The following is a 20,153-nucleotide window of genomic DNA, read 5'->3' as shown; positions in this document are numbered from 1 at the left end:
TGGGCGGGAGAGGAGCGAGTCTAAGGCGCTTTGAAGCCCCTAAAGTAGGGAGAGCAGCCTTCGAGCCTGATCTGTTTCGTTGAACATTAAATGATCCTGGATGCGCCCTGATGCTGGCCTCCCCGGGCCTGAGTTCCCCCTCGTCCGACAGTGGTTCGCTCCACCGAGGGGGGAGCTGGGAGTGGATCCTTGGAAGGGCAGGGGGCGTGGCCTGCTGTGCGCGTGCGCCTACGCCCGTGCGCGTGCGCACTTGTGCGCGAATCACTTAAGACCTTCGCGTGGCTCTCTTCGTTTACCGGCGGGGAAACTGAGGTCGCTGCTGTCTCCCAACATCATGGCTCCGGGTCAGTGCCCCCGCCCCCCAGGGCTGTCCACGGCCACGAGCATTTTCAAAGGACGTACCTTCCGTGGAGTCCAAGGCCCTTCCCTTGTGACAGAGAAGGAAACTGAGACCCAGGAAGGGGAGGGAGTGGCCCGAGGCCTCCTGGGCAGGGAGTTAGCAGAGGCACAACTCGAACCCGGGCCGGGCCTTCTCCGACCTTTTCTTCGTGTGCCTCTAAAACCCTGCCCAGTGGGGGCCTAAGGGGTCATCTAGTGTCAAGGGTCACCCAGGGCCTCCGGGTCATCGATCACAGCACAGAGTCCCTCCCCTCACGTTCCCCTGTGCCAGTGGAGCCAGCCCGCACCATCAGCCGCAGGAAGCTCCGGGACCCCCACAGCCATCAGCGTGTGGCACAGTGCTCGAACCCAGGTCTTCTTCCTCCCGCTCCCTGGGTCCGCCATCCCCCTGGCCCGGCTGCACGCTGGACAGGCTGCAGGGAGAAGCTCTGTTTAATGTGCCCCGCCTAAGCTCCTCCTCTCCCGTGCCAGGCGCTGGGAGTGCCACCAGCCCCAGGGCCAAGGGAAGGTTTTGTGCAGCCCCAGACCTGAGCCTGTGTGGGGGAGGTGGGGGCCACCCCCGCGGGAGCTTAAGTCAGAGCTGTCTGGAAAGATGGCATCCGCCTCTTCCTCCCAGGAGACTGAAGCTGAAGAGGAGAGGCTTGGGGAACCGGAGCAAGGAGGTGAGAGTTTGGGGTTTGGAGGCAGGAGCCTGAGAGAGACAGCCTGGGTCAGCCTGTTAAGAATGGGCCTTGGTGGTCAAGAACAGGTGGCACTAAAGAAAGTCGGAGGGCTGAGGGGCATCCAGACACTCTCAGAGCTCAGCTCACACCCTCACTTCATGATCTCAGAGAAAGCAATAGTAAAAAGAGATTTAACTAAAAGAGAAAAATAGGGAGTATACACACACGCACACACACACAAAATGACATGACATCTGAATTCTTACAAGAAAAGTTAAATGTGTTATAGGAAAACACAGTAGAACTATAATAGTAGGGAGGGAGCTTCTGTTTACCCCCTCACACCTACAGGAATCTAACCAAAAGAAGCAAAGGACCTAAATAAGATTTTAGAAAAATTTGATATGATAGTCCTCTAGAGGTTGTCAGATGGAAATAGAAAGGATTATATATATTTATCACCTGTAGACAGCACCTTTACAAAAAAAAAAATGACCATGTAATAGGGCATAAAAACCTCACAAACATGCAAAAAAGCAGATATATTAAATGCACCTGTTTTACAGACCACAATACAATTAAAAATCAACAAATATTCACTAAATTAACAATTAAAAATTAAATGGAGACTAACTCAAGCCTAAAGAATTGGCAGGTCAAAGAACAAATATAAACTGATCACTTCATTTAAGAGAATTACAACAAAGAGAAAACATAGCAGAATTTTCAGGATTCAGCCAAAGTTATCTTTAGAGGAAACTATGGCTCTAAATACTTTGATTAGTAAAAGAGACCTGATCAATGAATTGGGGCAATGCAATTAAAAAACACACACACACTAGAAAACCAACAAATTTAAGCTCTCCAAATAAATGCCAAAATAGAAAATCCAAATATCAAAAAAGATTAATAAAATTGAAAGTGAAAAAAATTGAATTAATAATACTAACAGCTTTTAAAAAGATAGATAAATCATTCAAAGAGAAGAAAACGAAATTACCTAGCATCAAAAGAAAGATAAATCCATCCACTGAACCTCATTTGTGTCTAGTGGCATTTGTCAGCAGCCCTAGGGGTGTCCATCAGCTCTCCTTCCCTCCCACTAGCTAACTGGCTCTTCTCTCCCAACTGCACATTTCCCAAATGTTATCTTTTACATGCAGGAGGCATGCACCAAGTAGGGCCCGGTGGGGAGAGAGTCAGTCTCAGAACCAGGAAGGTGAAGACTGGAGTTCTCCTTCTGACACACACTGGCAGCTGACCTGACCACCCTTAGAACACAGTTTTCAAAGCAGGTACCAGCCTGGTTTCGTAGAGGGGGTTCCTGTGGTCCAGTCCCCTTCTCTCCCATGCACACCCCTGTTCATGCCCACGTCACCTCTGGTGTCCACCTCCTCTGACTCCTTCACAAGTGTGATCCTTGATCATTGAAACACCAGCCTGACTTCCTGGCCGGAAACAGGGAATTGTTGAAATGATAAACTTTTTTTTGTAGTTTGAAGTCCAAAAACAAACTAAAAAGGTCTTAACATTGCTAATGAGCTCTTTTTTTAGCCTTGGGTCCAGTTGCTGGCTGTTTTCTCAGATGGACCTAATATAGTTTGTACCTGGCCTATTTGGGGACTGAGGGGTTATGGCTTTGGTTAGATTCTTTTCTTACAGATAAAAGAAAGCCTCAATTAGGAGGACAATATTGATGAAAAATGTGCCTCTGCACACGCAACACACATAAAAGAACATCAGCTTTGCCTGGAAAAATTTTTTTTAAAACGAAAGTACTTTTTCCTTTAAAAACAAAAAGATCTCAGGATTCTGGCAGGAAACCTCAGTAGTTGATGGTAATACAAAGACTTGTCTGCAGTGTTTTCCCTGAATTTTCCATTGGAGAAATCACTGGGGATATCAGGAAAAACAGCATAGCACATAAGTAAAAAAAAGCTCATTTTGCACTAGGCTGTTGGGTTTTAAAACATGTTTGATCCGTGAATAAAACCCTTTTCTGTGTAAAGCCCTTTCACCTTGAAGAATGTCAGTTCACAGGAGTAAAGGCTAACATTTATGTGGCACTTTAAGGTTTGCAAACTGCCTTATAGCTGCTATCTCATTTCATCATCACAACAGCCCTGTGAGGGAGATGTTATTCCTGTTCCCTTATCACACATGAGGAAACTGAGGCAGAGAAGTTAAGTGACTGAGCTAGGATGTCCAGCTAAGTCTGGGTCTAGGGCATCTTTCTGATTCCACATTCAGTACCAGTGACTCTACCAGTCAGCGGGCTCAACTCCGGGTGCAGTAATACTATTCCAGTCTCTGAGTTTTCATCAGTTCTCATCAACTCCCTCTACTTTTGGAATACCTGCTTCCCCTCAAGGTACAGCTCAGTTGCTTTTTGTTCCAGAGGCCCAGGCAGAGCCCCCCAGTTACTTTGTGTCCATTTTGTGTTTACTTTTCCTTGTTCACGTTTCTCCGGAAAAGGAGAGAAGCTCCTTGTGGGCAGGACCTGTTTCATCTTTTCCAGGTACCTGGCACAGTACAAGCTTAAATACTTTGTAAACGACAGTCATCTGGGCCTAATCTGTGTTTTTGTGTTTAACACTTAAGGAAACAGAGTCCCAGAGAAGCTCGAATGATTTCACAAATGCCTTCCAGTGCTATAGTGGCTGAGTTGAGCTATAAATGACCCACCATCCAGCACTTTGGGGATACTGATCTGTCCTTTCTAGCCACTGCAAGGAAACAAGCAAAGAATTTGACTGCAGTAAATAAAGTAGAGAGGGGGAGGAAGGATGAAGCAGACTGCAGCACAGAAGGAAGCGAAGGGCCAGAAGAGGAGGAAAACAAGAGTTGGAATGAAATACCAGAAAAAAGGCCTTTCTTGCTCTGCTTGGGCATTGAGAGGGGGCTGCAATGGGAGTCTAGGTTGGACGGTTTCAGCCACAGCTAGGAAAGGACACAGTCTGGTGCTGACAGTTTCAGTATGAATTGGTGCTTTCAGCTGAAATGGGCCGTGGCTGTTTCATCCTCAAGTTAGAGGGTACTTGAGTACACCCTGAATGAGATTCTGTTCGAACTACAAATGCCAAGATGTCCATGCCACTCAATTACATCCCCATTTCCTTGGGGTATTAGGATTGTGAGAGGCTGTGCAGCTAGTTTCTGGTTGAAACACATTATGAATAACTCCATGAAATGATTAGATAATACCCATCTCCCCAAAGCAGCCATCGCAATCTAGCTGCCTTACCGTGAAGATAATTAGAATTTGGTTTCATAAGCATTATTTGTTTGCCAAGGCTTTGTTGCTTAGATACCAAGGAATAGGATTGTTCAGTCAGGGTCCTAGACAAACTCTGCTGCCTGCTGACCTTCTGCACTGAGAAGGAGGTCAGCAGTCTCTTAGAAGTGATAGAATTTTAGCTTTGCCTGTCCCCTCCCCTCATCTTCTATTGATGAAGCAGTACTTGGTAGTTAAAGGATATATTACCAATGCATAGGCACCCCATTCTTCACCACCACCACTGGCTGCTGAGGGCTGTGACATTTGTAACATGACTTCCCAGGGCTCAAGATCCTTCATGGACCATCCCTACGCACAATGATAGGGGGTCTGTACTAGGGCTCTTTCCTGCAGTGCATTAGGTATATGAGAGACTTTCTTTTCCATAGCTGTCAATGTGCCTAAATAATGTGGAGAGCTCTCATAGCCCCTTCCCTTGGAAAGAGCCTTGAGGGCTTATATTTTCCCTGTCATCCAAACATGAGCCTTATCAAAGGCAGCCTGCACATTTCTTGTCATCCTTATCAGTGATTCAGCCACCCAGGGAAGGGCCTGAGCTGCTCGCTGCTTACTCACTGCCAGGAACGAGGCAGGCGCTTCACCAGGTCCATTGACCAGCTTCTGCTTGACCCAACCTGATCCTGCAAGGGTAAGGAGAAAAGTCCCCCAGATCTAATTAGGATCCATTTCCCTTCTTCCTTTTAGCCTTTCCTAAGGGCCGGCTGATAAAAAAATGAAGATTCTGTTACTGAAAGACCCTAAGGATGATGACTCAGGCCAGGATCCCTATATTCAGGTAAGTGATCCAGAGAATTACATCATGACCTCTTGGCACCCAGGCTTGCCTTCACTGTTCTTCCCTGTGGGTGTCAGATTGGGCTGGGGGAGGCAGCATTGACTTCCAGAGTGGGGTCCTGGGGCCCTGCTTTTGTTTTTAAGACAACTCTCAGGTCTTGAGTGTTGGTACTTCTTTTTCCTCAGGAATTGGGATCATGTGGATTTGCAGCTACATTGATACCTGTTTTATCCTTTGAGTTTTTGTCTCTGCAGAGTTTCTCAGAGAAGGTAAGGCCAAATACTCTGCTCTGTCTGTCCTGCCAGGGAGGGGTGGCCAAGGGCGGGCAGGGAATGAGCTAAGTCTGGGACAGGCTTTTATCATGTGTGTCAAGTGGTCAGGGCCTTGGCTGAAGAGCAGCTGACGAACAGCACGTCCCAAAGCCACCGTCTTGTTCCAAAGCCACTGTCACGTTGTACACCATAGGATGCCACCAGCCCTGCCCCCTAAGTAGGGAAGTGAGCTCTATTCTAGCCCGTTGGACCCCAGGGTGTCATTGCAGCTGATCTGGATTCGGACGTTCTCCACATTGGCTTCACTGCCAGTATGGCAGTCATCGTAGTTTATATGTCTTCTCAGACTTCTTGAAATTTTTCTTCCTCTCCATCTATAAAGACAATTCGCACACCGTAACTTATTCACCCATCCCCTAAACAACGGGCCCCTGCTTTATCACCACCTTTCTGCTGCCACTTAAATGCTGCTTTGCGTGTTCTGGCCTCCAGGGCATCCCAGAAGTTGTGGTGCCATGTCCTGACCCTTTCTGTGGTCATCTGCACTTTTATGGAGCCTTGTGGAGCGGCTGAGTCATTTTTCTCCCAGAATTCCAGATGAGAGAACATAAATAAGTTACTTTGATGCCTATTCAGGTGCTACGTAATTGTCAGCTGTTGTAATTAGATTGGTACATACGTATTCCCTCCTCCCCCATAGGATAAAGCACCATGAGGGGAGGGATGGTTTGGCACCAGAGATAGGCACATGGAGGTGCTTAATAAATGTGTGCTGATTTGTTGGATCTTACTGAGATGTTTTGTGTGTGGGCAGCTGTCTCGTCCAGAGGCTTACAGGGGGCTCATTTTCACCAGCCCCCGCGCAGTGGAAGCTGTGAAATTGTGTCTGGAAAGAGACAACAAATTGGAAGGTGAGTCTGCTTCTCTCATGTCACATTGAAAACAACCAAAAAGCCCAAAGTCCCCTGAGAGCATCAAGGTGAGATGAAAATGCCCCTTCTAAACCCTCCATTTCCTGACTGCCCTCTCCCCAAGTGAGTGAGACCCACCTGACCAGAGAAGCTCCTGAGCTTGGCTCCTCCCTACTCATCCACTAACATTTATGTACCACCTGAAGACTTGCAAAGCACTTTACAGAGATACTGCCTCTGATCCTCACAACCACTCTGCCAGGGAGGCACAGTTTATTATCTCCATTTAAATGGGAAGACCGTAGGAAACAGGATTAAGTGACTTGCCCAGGATCTCACAGCTGGTAAATGTCTGAGACTGGATTTGAACTTGGGTCTTCCTGGCCCCAAGCCCAGCCCTCTATCTAGTCCTTGGAAAGCAGGGCATGCAGGCTCCAGGAGGCACCACCAATGCCAGGCAGCCACAAGCAAGGCCAAGTTGCTCTCAGCCAGCTATGGGAGAGGGGTATCTCCAGGTGAGCAGCTGGATTCACCTGCCAGGCCTGCCTTCCCCAGCTCCACAGGGAATTCACTCCCTTCATGATACAGTGCTAAAATTGTTGGGGGTGGGTACCCCCAGGACTCCTCCCTCCTCGCTAACATAGGTCCAGCCAACACTTTTCTCCCCCTGCTTTATAAGACTGCCTCAGACCTGTTTGGGATCTGAAAATCACTGACTTGGAGATGATGCAAAGACCTATTTGGCTAAAGAAAAAGCTGGTGCCCCCTGGCTTTGTCTGTGGAGGGAGCCTTGGGCCTGATGGACCTGACTTTGCCCCTCACTCCCAAGGCCAAGTCCCTTTATACCTCTGAGCCTCAGTTTCCCTCCTCTGTAAAGTTAGGGGCAAACTAGATGCTCTCTGAGGTCCCTGTAGGCCCATGTTCTGTATCCTCATAAGTTCATACGGGGCACTATTCCATCAGAGAAACAGGCTTCAAACTGTGTGTCCTGGGCTAGGCATTGACTCTCTGAGCCTTCTAGTTGTCCTCAGTGAAATGCAGGGTCTGGACCAGGGAAGCCCTGACTGGGTATGGTCCTTGCCAGCCCGGACGTCCTGTGGTTTGAGATTTAAGGGTCCTTCACTGTCACTCCAGAAATGTTCTCTTTAAGACAGGAAAGAAATCACCAAAGGGATTTCCCCAGATCCCTAAGATTTAGTTCCAGAGCAGAGCTTGTCCCTCCCAGCCAAGGGCACTTGAGAACCTATTGGGTTCCAAGTCACCTCCATGCATGTACAAACCTGCTGGCAAGGGACCATGAGCTGATAGTTACCTTGGATGCCCGTGCCTTGGTTTGCTTGGCTGCAATCCTAGTGGGTGAAGAGTGGGGGGTTGCCATTCTGTGACCCAGTGATGGCTGAGGATCTCTCCAGCTCTAAAAATAAGCACACAGTCTTGGTCTTCAGGGGAGAAATGAAGCTCCCAGGAAGACCCCATAGCCTTTCGCTCTCCCAGCTTGGGCTTAGCCTCTTCAGGGCTCTTGGCCATGCAGGCCAGCCACCCTAGGGGCTGCCCAGTAGTTTCCTGGCCAAGGCAGTCTCAGCGTGTGTGCAGGATGCCTCCTCTGTGAGCTGTTTGCACAGTACGCAGAGTTGCCTCCAGAGTCTAGGTGGCTTTGGGAGCAAGAATGTGTTTACTTTGCCCTTCATTTACAAAGAAGTCATTTGGAAATTGTGTGCGTGTTCATCTTCTGAACAGTCAGTTGTGATGTTTTATTGGCCAGTTAAGCAGGTTTTATGTTCCGTGGTTTTCTTTCTCTTCCAATAAAGATCCCGATTTTCAGTTATCATATCACTATGCAAATTAGCATCCAGTGTTAGATTTGTTTTCCAAGGACACATAAAAAATGCTTTTCGTGCAGGCAGAAAAACAGTTCCTGTTTCAGGGAAAGCCCCTTAAAACATTCCCTAGATCTGATTTGTATGACTGCCTGACAAGTTTGCATTGGCTTCAGCTCTTAGTTCTTTGCCTAAAAATATTTTTTGCTTTTGTTTATAAGACAAACTTTGATGATTCACATTTTGCTTTACTCATAAATTGTTCAAAAGAAATAAAAACTGCCTTCTGGGGCAGAAATCCAAGCACCACTTTAGTGTTCATAGTTCACTGCTAAATGCCTGCTTTTAATTAACTGTTTTTCAGTCTGGAAAAAGTCTTTGAAAGAAAAATGGCACATCAAGCCGGCGTACGTAGTTGGCCAAGCCACTGCATCCCTTGGTGAGTGTGAGAAGAAGTCCTAGACATGCCTCTGACCCATGGCTTTCGGGGGAAGCCACCACGCAGTCCAGCATCCACAGTGTTTCAGAGGGAAGGGGCTGCCAGGACAACCAAAGGAGGCTCCTGCCTTCTTGAGTCAAGCTTAGCAGATTCTTGAGCTCCTGGGGCTTGTATACCTTCCCTATGACCTTGCCATGCCCATGAGGAACCCCACTGGTGCCCAGTAGTGGGAGGAGCACCACATATACCACTAGAGGGCTTGACTTCCCATTTTCTCTGCTCCTTTCTCCCTATGACCCCAGACCTCAGCTGAAGGGGCTTGGCTGGAGTGACCTCTGAGGCCCTGCCAGCTCCAGATGTGCAGTGTGTCCTTGGACCTCAGTCTATCTCCACACATGTCTCTGCTGGGCCCTGGAGAACCCTGGCTGACCCCTGAGCAGGGAAGAGGGGGCGCAGGGACCAGGCTCTGATGGCATGAGGAGAGGGGACTAGGAAGAGCCCAGCATTCAGTAGGACTTCACAAATGCCTCCAATTGCCTGCCCTTCAGCAGTGAGCAAACATGGTGGTTCCACAGCCTCCCCAAATCCAATCTGGCCTCAGATCTGCTGCATGAACAAGGACTTCATCCCTGCAGAAAGGTGGCTGCTGAAGGAGAGGTTTGGGGCTTTGGACTCAGCACATTTTGAAGGATTTGTAAATTAAGTCAATAGCTTTTAAATTAAAGCCTTGGTTTGCTGGGTCTGGCTCAGATAGAAATCAGAACCGGGTTTGCCTCGCAAGTCTCGAAGAAAGGCCACATTCCTCTCCACTGTCAAGAGGGAATCCCTCTGCACTACAGCCCCTGCTACACTTCTAAACTGAGCCTTACTGGTACCTTTTATTTTGATGTCACTGTGTTGCCCCGCCCCCCCGTCCTGCCGCAGCCTGCTCCTAGAACAACCTCACCCCTGAACAACATCCTGGCTGGACAGCTTGGCTCTGAATGGCTATTGACTTGCCTGAACTCTGACTTTCCATTTGATGAATTTTTCGTTGACCCTGTTAGGGGTCTGCCAGCTAGACTGCCATCCTTCCCCAGGGTGCTCCTGAGTCCCCTATAAGATCCAGCTTCCTGTCAGTGTCTGAGTAGAAGTCTCCCTCAGGGCACGCTCCTGGGTCCTGCAACCTGGCTTGTCCAGATACTTGTTGGGGTAGCCCCTGCCTCCATCTCCTTGTGAGGTTCTGATGTGGTCACAGAGCACTCATTGAAGCCCCTTCTGCCAGCCTGCTTCACTATACCTAATGGTTAGGCAAAGTTGCCAACTCAGGTGGCCAATTTGGAAGGGTTTCACCAAGGGGACTGATGGGATCATGGGTTTAGAGCAGGGAAGGGCCCCTGAGGTCTTCTAGTCCAAGCCCTCATTTGGCAGAGGAGAAAACTGAGGCCCAGAGCACAGTCTGAGGCAGAATCTGGAATTGTATCCTCTGGCTCCAAATTCAGTGCCCTTCCCCTTAGGCCACCAGGCCCCCCAAGCTGCTTTGAATAGGTAGATCAGCAACTGTGCTTAGGACTCAAGCAAAGTGCTATCAAAAATGGAGTCTAGAAATATGTTTTTGGTTGTTTTTCAGTGAGAAAAATTGGCCTGACTACAGAAGGAGAAGAATGTGGAAATGGTGAGAAACTTGCTGAATACATTTGTTCACGTAAGTAGAAAGAGGTTTCTAAATAAGACCCTGTGTCTTCACTTTGTGACATGGTTGCACATCGCACAATAATTTACAGTCTGTCTTCTTCAGCCAACGCTTTTCTTTGGGACTTATTTGTCCATCAATGGCACAGAGACAATGTTGAGGCTACTCCAAGTGTGAATACCCATTTAGTTACTGGGTATTCGGGCTCAGCCCCGAAGCATCTCCCAGAAAGAGTTGAGACTGTCAGTATCTCCAAGTAAGGGATACAAAGAGAAGAGCAGCCTTTGTACAGAGGAGATTATCCCCAGCCCCCTGACATGGCTCCCACTTCACCCTGCACTGCACTCTGGCCAGATCTCATGGCCTTTTCTCTGGCCTCATCTGGCCTGACCTCTCTGCATCTGAGAATTCTGCTCCTTCCCCCCTTCCCCTTGATTCCTACCTGGCCACTCCTCTGGCACTTCCTCAGGGTCATGCATCCTGACCTTGGTGTCCCCTGAGGCCCTGTCCTGGGCCCTCTTCTCTCCTTCTTCCCGTATTTGGTGGATTCCATTCTCTCTCTTCAGGGGATCCCCCACCCCCCTCACAGTCCCATAGCAGATTCAGGATGTCCCAGACCAAACTGGCCACTCTTTCCCCCGCAGCCTCTTCTCCCCTCCTGCATAGGCTCAGCTCATGGCCCAGCCTGGATATCCTGAGCCTCCCTACCCACTCTGTCCGGGTCGATGTGCTTGGCATTTCTTGTGTGACAGCATCTCTCACACACGTCCTCTGACATCTGCACTGACCATATGGCCAACGTCCCTGACTTATGCTCTGCCCTGCTCAGCCTCCCAATAACCTCAGACCTGCTCGCTCACTCCAGGGCCCTCTTTCTGCGTCATCAAGTGCAAAATGTTCGAGTGCAAAATGTTCTTTGGCTTTTAAAGCCCTTCCTGGCCCTCCAGACCTTTGATGCCTTTGTCCCCATAAGGGACTTTGCAACCCAACTGCACCTTTCCCTCATCTCTGGGCCTCAGCCTTGCTCTCCCACACCCCACCTCTGTCCCTTCCCCTGTAGCTCCCCTCATCTCTCCAGGGCCTTCCTGTTGAGATAGTGGTGAACAGCTGTGTGCCCTTTGAAGCTATTAAGGCTGAAAATGCGCTAAGACTTTGATCCTTGACACAACCCTGAGAGAGATGTGCTCTTATTATCACTGTTTTATAGCTGAGGAAACTGAGGCAGGCAGTGTTTAAGTGACTTGCTCAGGGCCCTACAGCCAGGAAGTGTCTTGAGGCCACATGTGAACTCTGGTCTTCCTGCCTGCAGGCCTGGCGCTCCACGCACTGTGGTGCCTGCTAGCTGTCATTTACACAAACAGGCAGAGAGAAAGAGAGAGAGTGTGTGTATATATATGTGGTTGTACATATGCTGCGCCCCACCCCCACCCCCACCCCACCACTGAACTAGGAGCTGATTGAGGTTAGGAACCATGCATTTTCCTTTCTTTGTATCCCCAGCTCTCAGCATATGCCTGACACATAGTAGATGCTTCATAAATGCTTGTTGGATGACACCTGATTGGGGATTGTTCCTATCTTGGCCTTCATTGATTTCTTTTGGTTTCTCAGCCAGGACAAGAGAGCAGGAACCATCTGTTATCTGTTGGAGGAGGGATGGGCAGGAGCCATGGGGCAGCTGGCTTGGTGACCATTGTGACTCTCTGAGCCTCAGTTTCCTCACTTGTCAATGAGGGGGTTGGACTGGATGAATCTGTCAGTCAGTAGACCTTCAATGAATCCCCACCATGTGCCCAGCACTGCTGGTGACCCCCAAGGTCCTCAGATCTGACCTGGCAGCCCCTCCCTCCCAGACACTCCAGAATGTCCTTGGCAGCAGGCACCATGTCTTCCTATTCCCCCGGGACCAGCCCTGCTGATCCCAGTCCCTCCTTGCCACCAGAGCTGCTTTAGCCCCTCAGATCTCAGAGACCACCTGCTGAGGTATAGCACAGTTCCCTCTTTGGAGGGTGGAGGGGGATCCCTGCTCCAGGAGAGGGAAGCCACCCCCCCAGCCACATGACCAAGCCTCCAACTGTTGAAGAAAGGCCTCCTGCTGTTTCGGGGTAAAGTGTCTCCCCCATTGCTATGAGACACTAGTTTTCAGGGCCTTTCCCATGTGAGTGTTTCTTGTGGAGGCCTCCCCCCACCTCAAGTAATGCTCTCTGCCCAGCAGGAGCTCAATAAAGCCTTGTTGACTGGCATTCCAGATCCCCAGGGGATAACACCTTACAACTGGCTGACCAGCTGGGCCTCCAGGACCACACAGGCAGGTGTTTAATTATGAAGCACTGGCTGAGGTCCGAGTCCTCTGCTGGACCCTGCAAGTGACAAGCCAGGTCCCTTCCCAGAGTGGGGTGTGATAGGGGTTGTCGGTGCACAGGACTAGGGTGAGGACAATGCTCTGGAAGGCTCAAGGTCACTGCCATGGGGAACCCTTGAAAGTTTAGGAGAGTTGTTCTCCTTTGGAATGAGGAACTCCCTGTTATGTGAGGGACTTGGGCCTCGAAGGGGGTCCCCTCTCCAATGGGGTAGCCTCCCTACAGCTCATCCTGGGGCTGCTTGAGTGGGTCTTTCTGGAGAAGAGCTAACTGACTCAGCTCAGCTCAACAAGACGTAATTGAGCCCCTAGCCGCGGCCCAGCATCATGTCCCTCTCAGGGTGGCAGTGACCCAGCCAAGAATCCCCTGTGCACAGGGAGTTTCTGCTCTCCCAGATCCTGCTGTGTTCACTGGACACCAGCTGCCACAGCCCTGTTGGTCTGGTGCTCCCAAGGGGCCTCATTGCCTGACCTCCCCGCTCCTCCTCCAGGCCTAGACCAGAGGCTCCCAGAGCTTCAAATGCCAGTTTTCTCAGGGTTAGAAACATCTGTGAGAAGGTCATAGATCTCAGTGAGCCCCATAGGCTCTGATGACCCAGATCTGGACTTGAGCTTAATCTGGTGCATGCCCCAGGCTGGGCTTTGACACCTTCGGTTTCCATCATGACTTTCCCTCTGGGATTCTCCACATGAGAATGCCTCCTTGAACCATAATGTGTACCACCCCTCTCTGTTGCATTTCTTCAGAGTACAGTCTATCCACACTGAGCCCTAGCCCGTCCTGGGCTCCATCCCACCAAGACTCAGGGATGTTGGGAGGTCACATTTACCTCTTTGTCTGAGGACCCCATTGCCTGCATTTGGGGCATGTGTGCCTGGAAGGACCCGACCTTCAAACTTGAGAATATTTGTAATTCTTCGTTTTAGGTATTCTCTGTGTGACTAGCTTGGTGCCTCTGTGTGTGTGTGTGTGTGTGTGTGTGTGTGTGTGTGTGTGTGTGTGTGTGTGTGCGCATGTGTGTGTGCAGGTATATATGCACATATATGTGTGGATATGTTTATGTGTGGGTGTGGGTGTGTATGTGTGTGTGTCTAGGTATAGAAAGGATTGCAGGCTCCTGAGGAGCAGAGACCATCTTTTGCCTCTCTTTGTGTCCCCAGCACTTAGCATGGTGCGTGGCACACAGGAGGCCCTTTGTAAATGTTTACTGAATGAATGCACACACGCGTGTGCAGTGTCTCCCTCTTCCATCCCTTTTTGTTGAAGCCCCTCTGATGAGATTCACAAGGCAACTGGCAGATTGTTCTGACCAGCCTTTGTGAGGCACATGCTGTCTCTGGCTAGAACTTATCATCCCTGCATTTTAGGTTGTAATCCAGATACCAGATCCCCTTCTCAGATACCACCTTCTTTGCCAGCTTCCTCTTCCCATGTGAGTTCTTCCTTTTTGACTCTGTTGTTTTCAGTAGACAACACAGAAAAAAATGCAACTTTGTGCCCCTGTGGTCAGAAGGATCATCTGGACCCTGATCCCCAGAAATGAGTTATGTCTCTGTTATGTCTTGGATGCAAGCCCCAAGAAGTCACCAGTCCTCTTTTCTGGGGCTCAGGCCATGACTGCCTGTCTATCTCCTGGAAGGCAATGACCAGCCGTGGCTACCCTCCTCTCCTTCTGAGCCTTCCTGGGCCATCTCAGGTGTGGTCATATTCTTCTGTCTGTCTTGGGGAGGACAGTGCCCTGCTCCCTCCCATTTGGGAGGAGCCACAGATTGGTTTGAAGTAGCCAGCTTTTTCTTTCCTTTCTCCCTCGGGTAACCACCTTTTACTCTTATCTCATGGCAAGGGTCAAAGTTCCTCTCCTCACTCTTCAGTCCTTGTTTCTCAATGAAGCTATGCTCCAATGACCTTTAGGATCCCCCTCCCCTATCCCTATCAGCCTGGAGTGTGGAGAGACATTCATTCTACAAGTCTTTTTACCTTTACCTGGAGGAAAATCACATCAAGACACATCCCACCAACAAGCATTGATTAAGTGCCAGACACTGTGTGCCAGACACTGTGCTAAGCCCTCAGGATCATGAGAAAGGCAAAGACAGTCCCTGCCCACCAGGAGCTCACATTGTAATGAGTGAGGCAACATACAGACAACTGTGAGAGCCAGACATCCAGGAAAAGTAGGAGATAATCAGCAAAGGGTGGGCACTAGAAGCAAGGGGGATTAGGAAAGGCTTCCTGTAGGGAGGAGGATTCCTACTAGAACCTGCAGGAAACCAGACAGCGATGAGGTGGCAAAGCATTCCACCCAAGGAGAATGACCTGTGAAAATGCCCACTGAGGAAGTAGAGTGTCTTGTGCAAGGACCAGCAAGGCAGCTGGTGCCACCAGACCACAGAGTTTATGGTGTCAGAAGACTGGAAGATCTTAAGCCATCAACCAGGATTTATTCAGTGTGTACTCTGTGCCCAGACACTGTGTTAAGGGATGCCCCTCAGAACAGAGACAAGTGTAATTATCTCAGCGCTCTTCAAAGTCATCCTTGTGGAGAGGGCTTAGACTTGGTGCGCATGGCCTTAGAGGCTCCTCTAGCAATGGGGAGGTGATATTGAGTTGTCTCCGGGTGTGCGTGGGCTGTTTCCAGAGGTGGTGAGTTTTCTGTCACTGGGTATCTTTAAGCCTAGGCTGGATGACCACTCTTTGGGGATGTTCAAAGTGCTTTCTCAGTTGACCAAGGGTGCCCTGAGACCTTCTCTGACTATGCTTCTATGTGCAGATCTCTAACTGAGCACAGACAATAAACAGATAAGCCACATTTCCCCAGATGAGACTGGCCTTGCAGCAGCCCCAGGAATCCTCCACCTTCTAGCCTCCAGTGGTGTGAATGGCCTCTGCTTTGCTGAGAGAATCCCAGGCCCCTCTCAGCTCTAGGTCTACGATCTGGTGATTGCCTGAAGCTCCCTACTCCTCTGGCATCCAGACATGGTTAGAGCCAGTGAACCCCCACAGGGACAGCTCTCCCCTGCCAGGAAGTGGTTTGAAATTTCAAGTGTATGTGTGGAGGGGGCAGCCTGAATATGAGGGACTACAGAATGTTCATCATCTGGACATTTCTCTGGGTCCCTGTCTCAGTCAGCAGTTGGCATGAGAGACTTTCCCGAGGTTGCCTCCTAGAGTGGCTTCATGGTGGTTTTCTGGGAGGGGAGCTACGGATGCTTCAGCACATTTGCTGCTGAACAGCTGCCGGCTCCTCCATCAATGACCTATAACACTCAGTGGCTTGCTGAAGAAGAGAGACCTCTAAGAAGCCAACAGTTGCAGCATTGAAAGCCCTGGCTTTCGTGCAGCCCAGGATGAACCCTGCCTGCTGAGGAGGCACACCTCCTGCAACTGTTGGGAGATGTAGGCCCATCCTCAGGTTCATCGTCCCTTGGCCACGGAGTGTGTGAGTCATCCAGTTTCTGAGACCCAAGTCTCCAGTGTAGGAGATGGTTCTGAAACACCTATTTTTTCCTGTCTTAGGCAAAACAAAGTCAAGAATGACTCAGAAGGAACAGTCACATTTTATAGGTGGTATCATTTTTTCAACAAAGCTCTGTGGTTGAATGATAGATGCTAGCATTCAGGGCTCAAGAAGTGAAGGTTTGCTTGTGCAAAGAATTTTGAACAAAGGAACCGGTTTCATTTTTCCTATGGAGGCAGAGACTTATGATGGTGTATATACAGAAAAGATGATTTTGTCTCCATGTTTGAAATTCAGACACCTCAGGAAATTACTCAAGACTTGTTAAACAACAACAGCTACACAGATCTGGTTCATCTCTTCATTGCCCAGAAGGCCCCTGACATGAGCTGTACATCTTATCTCCTCTAAAATACTGATGTTCTGATGAAATGAGCAAGTTCTCAGTTCCAAAAGAAGCCATTTTCAGTTACAAAGAAGAGACATTTTAATTAGAGAGCTTCCCTTTTTATGATCTTAATTGCTAACAGACTTAAGCCCATCTCCTATGAAATTTGGTATCGTGGATTCCAGAGCAACAGCAGTAATGCATGTCCTCATTCTCCATTATTGATCTTGGAAAACCATTTACTTTTCATCAAGAATGTGAGCAGCTGAAAGGATCTGAGTTAAAATAAATAAATCAGTGAGATGAGCCCCAACTTCTGATGCCCCAAACTTGAATCCACCTTCAGAGTTAGAGTCTCAGTCAGGTTGGCCCTTTGGTACCATGTCTTTGGTGCAGACTTTGGGTCTGTGCATAAGACTGTAATTACTTGGGCAGCTTCAGCGTTTTTAAGGCAAACATGAGCCTTCTTGGCATGGAGTGCTTTTGTGGCCCTGTCTAGGGAAGGGAGGAAATGTGGACAGCCTGGGTGCCTTGCACTGTCCTGGCCACCTGCTTTAGTTCTCTTCTTTGTAAACACAAGTCAGAAAGGATTAGTGTTACTCTCTAGAGATCCCCTTGGTGTTTCAATTAACTGATATACCCAACTTTGGTCAGGCTGATAGAAGCAAATTTCCTCTTTATCTCAGAGACAGTGGTTCTACATTCAGCTGCAAGCCCTTTGTCTTTCTCTAATTTATCACCATCACATGGTGATTCTTAATAAATCTACAATTTGCAATTAGAACATCCAGATAAATCCATGCTGACTGCTAAGCAGAACCTTTGCTTCGATTTTACTAGGATGGTAATATTTTTCTCCCCTAGGTAACAAGAGGGCTCAATTTTAAAAGCTAAAAATCTACTTTGATTGCTGAAAATAAACAATGCAATCGCTGGGTTATTGTTCTGATAGATATTTCCTCACGTCTCCTGGGGCATCTTATTTAATGGGAATGTAATTATCAGTTAAATAGCAAAAGGTAGAGAACAATTGTAACAACATATTTTGGAGAATGGGGAGGATACCATTAATACAAGTAGTTGATACTGGCTTGGATTCTAGCTGGCTGGAATCAAGGCAAATCCCCAAATCCTTGCAACTTTAGACATAAACTTCCTCTTTTCATTTAAATGACTTTTTTTAAAGAAAAATAATGAGTATCATTGTCTCCATCATCTGCAGTGACTATTTGTTGAGTCCCCGCTGGCTGCAGAATGCTGTTCTTTTCAACATGCCTCATCCATCTTTAGCCTTGACAGTGCAGCAGTTTGGCTGGGAAGAGGGAAAACATTTTTTACAGAAAAAGAAACAGGGAGGAAGATGAGGATGATTTGCTCCAAATAAAAATGACTTGAATTCAGGAACCTGGGCTCCATTCCTGGCTTTGCCACTTACTGGTGGCACTATCTCTGGTAACTCAGTTACCAAACTCCACTGGCATCTTCAGCAAATCAGTAAACATTTACTAAGCCCCTCCTGTGTACCAGCTAGGCACAGCATTACAAAACGAGGCAAGTCCTTTCCCTCAGGGATCTCACAATCTAATGGGGGAGACAAACCAGTGTAGACAAAGCAAGCTCTGTATGGGATAAATAGAAAATGAGGACTGAAGTGAAGGCCCCAGAATGAGGAGGGGGTGATGGGCTTGTAGTGGGAACTTAAAGGAAGCCAGGGAGGTCAGGAGGCAGAGCCTTCCAGCTATGGGGCCAGCCAGACAAAGTGCCTGGAGCTGAAAGATGGAGGGTCTTGTGGATGAGGATGATGGTATGGGAGAGTTTTGTAGCTGCTATCATGCTCCTCATGTGTGACTCACAGCTGGTCCCTCTCACCCACTCCGCTCCCCTCCCCAGGTTTTCCTGTTGCACCAAGCCCTCCCCCTACCCCACCCCTGATTTATGTAATATCTCCCCCAATTAGAGGCAGAGCCCCTGGCGGGCAGGGACTCTCACTTTTCCCCAGTATCACCCCAGTACCTGATGCAGAGTAGGTGCTTAATACACATTTATTGACTGACTGATCAGTAAGTGCTTCATCAATGCCTTTTCAGTGCCATTGGGACTGTTTTAAGTGACATCCTGCCTGGAAGGGGCCTCTTCCAGGTCATGAAGAATGCATGTGTGTATGTATGTGTATATATGCATATTTATATTAGAAATCAAAGTCACTGCCCAGCCCTCCTGAAGGACTCTTCTTGTTGCCTTCTGAGGGGTTTCAGTTCCCATGAAATTCTGACCAAAGAGATGATTTGATCATTGTTTGCTGATTGTAAGCTCTTTCTGATGGAATCTGAAGTGGTGGAAGAACCTGTAAGGATGATAATAGCTAATATTTACATAGCCCTTACTGTGCTTCTGGCACTGTGCTAATCGCTTTGACTCTAACAACTCCATGAGGTAGGTGCTGTTATTATCCTCATTTTACAGCTAAGGAAGCTCAGGCAAACTGAGGTTAAGTGACACTCTCAGCACCACACGGCCAGAAGTATCTGAGGCTGGATTTGAACTCAGGGCTTCCCAAGTGCAGGCCCAGCACTCTACATGCTCTGGTACCGCTAGCCGCCTCCAGCTAATAGAACCCAGACTTCCAGAGCACTTGGTATCTTTCTCCAGGGCTCAGGCAGTTTGAGATTTTGTGTTCTCATTTGTGTTACTCCCTGTGCCCATACTAAGCTGGAGGTCCTTGAGAACCTGCAGTGTCCGATCTAAACTTAGCATTTCTCCCCCTTTCTTGCCCTGAACTCCTAAGAAATATCTGTTACATGGTACTGTGCCCACATCACAGATATCTGTGCACTAATTTGGGCTGGCCATGATGCTTCTGGAGAACCTTTTGTGAAAATTTCAGGAATCAGCAAATGATACAAATCAGAGTTTGATGTATTGGATTCTTGAATATTCAAGTATATTCTACATACTTTTTTTTTTTTTTGGAGAGCTTGTTGTTAAACATTTACCAGCACAGCCCTAGCTATAAGCTCTTTGGGGTGGAGGTTATGTCATTTTAATGTTTTGGGTCCTTCCTTGCACCTAGTGGACATTTAGTAAATGTTTGTTAAATTGAATTATATTGTAGAACAGAAAATAGGGTTTTGCAGTCAATATTACAGAATGAGAGATTCAACCTAAGTCCGGCTAATCACAGTGTCAATCCCCACCCTGAAAGAAGTGGAAGCTATCAAAGGGAAGAAAAACTACTTTAAAACACACGCACAGAAATACAAATCAGCCAACACAGAAATGACAAAAGAGCAGAGAAGGGAGGGTTAAATTTTTTTTTTTTTAAATATGCCATCAGAGCAACTGCAGTAATGAAGATACCAGAATCCATCCACAAGTTTAAGCATCTTCTTTGGGGAGAGAAAGACAGAATTGAGGCCCCGGCCTCAAAGAACCTGTGCTCTGTCCAGGTAACGCAGACCCAAACCAGAAACAATCCAGACATTTCGAAAGTAATTCTCAAATAAATTAACCACATATTTAAAGAAACTATGCGAAAATTAACACTGATCAGAAAAACAAATAAAAATGATCTTTTAGAAGCTTTAAAAAATTATCACAAGAACCAGTTAGAATTAAAATATATTTTAAAAACTCAGAAGGAAATAATTACAAGAATGACCAGTTTGGAGAATATAATAGAAGACTTCAAAAAATTAGTAAGACT

General features: G+C 48.0%; 1 protein-coding gene across 8 annotated transcripts in view; it reads left to right on the top strand.

The window, feature by feature from the left end:
- Positions 1 to 178: 178 nt before the first annotated feature.
- UROS (uroporphyrinogen III synthase) overlaps positions 179 to 20,153 on the top strand; it is a 36,602-nt gene continuing 16,627 nt past the window's right edge. For 4 of the 8 annotated variants that reach the window (XM_072629048.1, XM_072629047.1, XM_072629043.1 and 1 more), the window contains exons 1-6: positions 179 to 344; positions 5,044 to 5,134; positions 5,320 to 5,403; positions 6,221 to 6,317; positions 8,499 to 8,573; positions 10,183 to 10,257. In XM_072629048.1, coding sequence (XP_072485149.1) covers positions 5,072 to 5,134; positions 5,320 to 5,403; positions 6,221 to 6,317; positions 8,499 to 8,573; positions 10,183 to 10,257 — 394 coding nt within the window. In that variant the 5' untranslated portion in view covers positions 179 to 344; positions 5,044 to 5,071. Of the gene's footprint in view, positions 345 to 396; positions 1,062 to 2,224; positions 2,357 to 5,043; positions 5,135 to 5,319; positions 5,404 to 6,220; positions 6,318 to 8,498; positions 8,574 to 10,182; positions 10,258 to 20,153 lie in introns of those variants that run through there. The other 4 variants (XM_072629044.1, XM_072629045.1, XM_072629049.1 and 1 more) reach the window with 4 other exon arrangements.

Source organism: Notamacropus eugenii, chromosome 1 (genome assembly GCF_028372415.1).
Source record: "Notamacropus eugenii isolate mMacEug1 chromosome 1, mMacEug1.pri_v2, whole genome shotgun sequence".
In the NCBI taxonomy this organism is placed as follows: domain Eukaryota; kingdom Metazoa; phylum Chordata; class Mammalia; order Diprotodontia; family Macropodidae; genus Notamacropus; species Notamacropus eugenii.
The sequence above is the reverse complement of the archived record's forward strand: the minus strand, read 5'-3'. Positions and strand labels throughout refer to the sequence as shown.